The 3,111-nt window shown below is 38.9% G+C and overlaps 1 protein-coding gene across 4 annotated transcripts in view; it reads right to left on the reverse strand.

Moving 5' to 3' along the window:
• The window catches only part of nrg3b (neuregulin 3b), a 198,840-nt gene that overhangs the window by 4,511 nt on the left and 191,218 nt on the right, over positions 1-3,111 (reverse strand). For all 4 annotated transcript variants that reach the window (XM_025057337.1, XM_017034376.2, XM_017034375.2 and 1 more), the window contains one exon: positions 2,220-2,399. In XM_025057337.1, the coding sequence (XP_024913105.1) occupies positions 2,220-2,399 (180 nt within the window). The remainder of the gene's footprint in view (positions 1-2,219; positions 2,400-3,111) is intronic.

The raw sequence follows: 3,111 nt of genomic DNA on the forward strand, positions 1-3,111 counted from the left end.
GTCTGCGAGATCCATAACTCACAGTGTTCACTGTTTTATTGTAAACACATCGGTACAAAGGAGACAATCAAAATGTCTCGGTTGCAGCACATTCATTTTGAGATTTTTTTTTTTTTTTTTTTTTACAAAAATGCAAATCATTTCACATTGTCCCTGTACAGACTAATCTTTCATCCCTTCAAAGACACAAGGGGGAATATAAAACATCTGGTCTTTGATAACAGAGGGTTCTTCATCAGGATACATTACAAAGCCCAGACCAGAGCAGTTGTTTCGAACCCTCTTACAGTCGACTGGTGAGCGGGCAACTATGCCAAAAAGCCTTTCCTTCTTTTCTTTTCTTTAAAGCATCCTGAAATGGCGCCAGTATTTCCGACAGTCTAGAAAATAGGGCAACTTGCCGTCCTCACTTGGCATCAGGACGAGCCGGATGAAATATCAAGACGTGTCAGTCCCTGAAATGAATTCTTTTGCAATTTGTTGGCCTTGTTTTAAGAGGGCTGCAGTCACTCAGCGTGACGCCTGGCTCGGCTTATGAATTAAATTGTAAAATTGAAATATTTCTTTGATGTATATGGACCGTGACACGTTCACAGAACGCTCAAGAATGGCTTAAATCAAACTGTGGAAATTAAATCCGTGTAGACCAATGTGCCTTTCATTAATGACTTTTGGCACTGGTTGTTGCACTGTATTTTAATGCTAATGAAATAAAAAAGGAAAAGAAAAAGAAGTGCACAGATCAGATAGGTGTCATACCAAGTGCCCCAATTCCATTCAATACATTTATATATATATATTTTTATATATACATAAATTACTAAATTAATTCATTTATATATTTATATATATATTTTTCTCTCTTTTTTTGGATAATTTAAGCAAAAAAAAAATTAAAATAAATTTTATTATATCATCAAAATCGTCAACTACTGAATATTCACCTAAATGAAGAAAAAATAGCTGATTATTAAAAAAGGTCAGCAATCTCTGCAAAGGCTATGGAACTCCAGAGGTTTTGAATGAAGCTAGTCCCTGGTGGCCATTAGTAGTAGGGCATCTAGAGCTGTACATCCAAGTGGTTTCATATCCACTTCTGTCTTTATCCTAGGGTCACCTCTCAGGGTCAAATCACAAATGTCTGTCATTTATTTGGAACATTCATTTCAGGTCATTCTGGCCTTATGCTGGCTAATAATATAGTCTTCAGTCTCACTTCCTGTTGAGTTACGACTTCGGTTCTCTGCGTAGGAACATGCAAGCGTCTCGCCAAAAAACATGGGAACGTGGGAAAACCATTATGGCCAGGTCAGGAGCAGATACATGGAGCGTTCATATGAACTGAGATAAATGACATGTAAAAGTCATGCATAAAGGCTAAAATGATTTTAGCCTTCTCTACGCCATCTATTGGGGAAATCTGGTATTGCAGGGAAAAGGCAGAAGTATTATAATAATAATATAAATGAAAAACATATTTTGGACAACTTTGGCGGGCCGGATTAAAAAAGCCAAATGGGTTGTATCTGGTCCCCGGACCACAGTTTTCCCATGCCTGGGTTATACAGACCTACTGCACAAGCTTTTATTTGTCAAACGTTTGATGGACAGGAACTCATTTTCATTTGGTACCTCAATGCAGTCACTAAGCATTTTATTTTGAAAGCTGTTTGACTGAAGAGGGAATCTGTCACTGGGTGCAGTTTGTGGGAAGTGTTTTATATTAACCTAACTTTGACAAAAATAAAAAATAAAAAAAGTAAAGCGCACTTATTTTTTTGTATAGTCTCTCGATTGAAGTGAATTGGGATCAGGAAAAATTGCTATCAGCAGGTCACACTGACAACAATCACATGGAACTGTATCTCTACAGTGGAAAAAAACATGGATATCTTTGCACCACCGGTAAGGTTAAGAAGCCGGGTGGTTAAGAGGGGGGAGGGGGGGGAGGGGGGGGGGGCAGCAATTCCCATTAATTTCTCAAATTTAGATTTCATAAGCCTGCACACACAGTTGATCTGGGGCAATTTCCACTTCTAAACTAATTTCTCATAAAATTGCCTGTCTGCCACTCCAACCTATTCTCAGAGTGAGTGTAGTGTGTGCGTCATAGATCTGGGGGGAAAAAAAAAAAAAATCATATCTCAGTGCTCAGGCTGTCAAAGAGAACGTCCCCTGGAGAAAACACCCATAAAGTTGAGAAAAACAACTGAAATCACCTTCTCTGGGACTCCACGTCCACTGACTCATCTTCTTGCAGGTGTTTGTAGACGTGACCGGACAGTTTGCATCCATCGATGAGTGCTGATGTTTTGTGTTTCCCTCTGGTAATGGGCGGGGTCCTGAAATAAACTGCCTCCCTCTGTTGCTGGGCAGGGCTGAGTGAAAGGGAACTACTTCTGTAAATAAGAGCAAAGAAAACAAACTATGATATAGCACTAAATATAACACACCAGTTTCACACTAAGTGCATATATTGCGCTAGGAAGTTCTGTGAAGTCCGCCTCATCTTCTTTGTTTATCTGTGGTAAAAGGAATGACGTTGGTGTTTGATGTTTGAGAAAAAAAAAAGAACTTTATTGACTGAAGTGTTTTGCTTAAATTGGGATCAAACAACACAAAAAGTATGAAAATAAATGTCAACAAAGCATTTGAAATTGTCATAGAGAACCTCTGTTCCAAAGAGGCGTTTCGACAAAACCACAGATAGCATGTGGCTCCCCCTGCTGCTCGATTATTACCTCGTTAAAATATCAAATCTGCCCCTGCTAGAATCAAACTTTTACACAAGTACCATTTCCTTACAAAGTAACTTACAAATAGACCAGGGGTGTCAAACAAAAGGGCCGTGGGCCTAAAATCGGCCCGCTGGGAGGTTCAATCTGGCCCACTTGATGAACTTTGAAAGTAAAAAAATGCACAAACACTCCATGTTTATGATGTTTTGTGAATGTATATTTCATTAAATATGAATATTTTCTAATGTACAATATAAACAAACATGGACCTATTGTTATTTATAAGTAATTCTGTTATGATTGTACTGGTCCAGCCCACTTGAGATCTAATCAGGCTGTATGTGGCCCCTGAACCCCCCCCCCCCGATCTAGC

The sequence above is a fragment of the Cynoglossus semilaevis genome, chromosome 8, assembly GCF_000523025.1.
Source record: "Cynoglossus semilaevis isolate Cse_v1.0 chromosome 8, Cse_v1.0, whole genome shotgun sequence".
NCBI lineage: Eukaryota > Metazoa > Chordata > Actinopteri > Pleuronectiformes > Cynoglossidae > Cynoglossus > Cynoglossus semilaevis.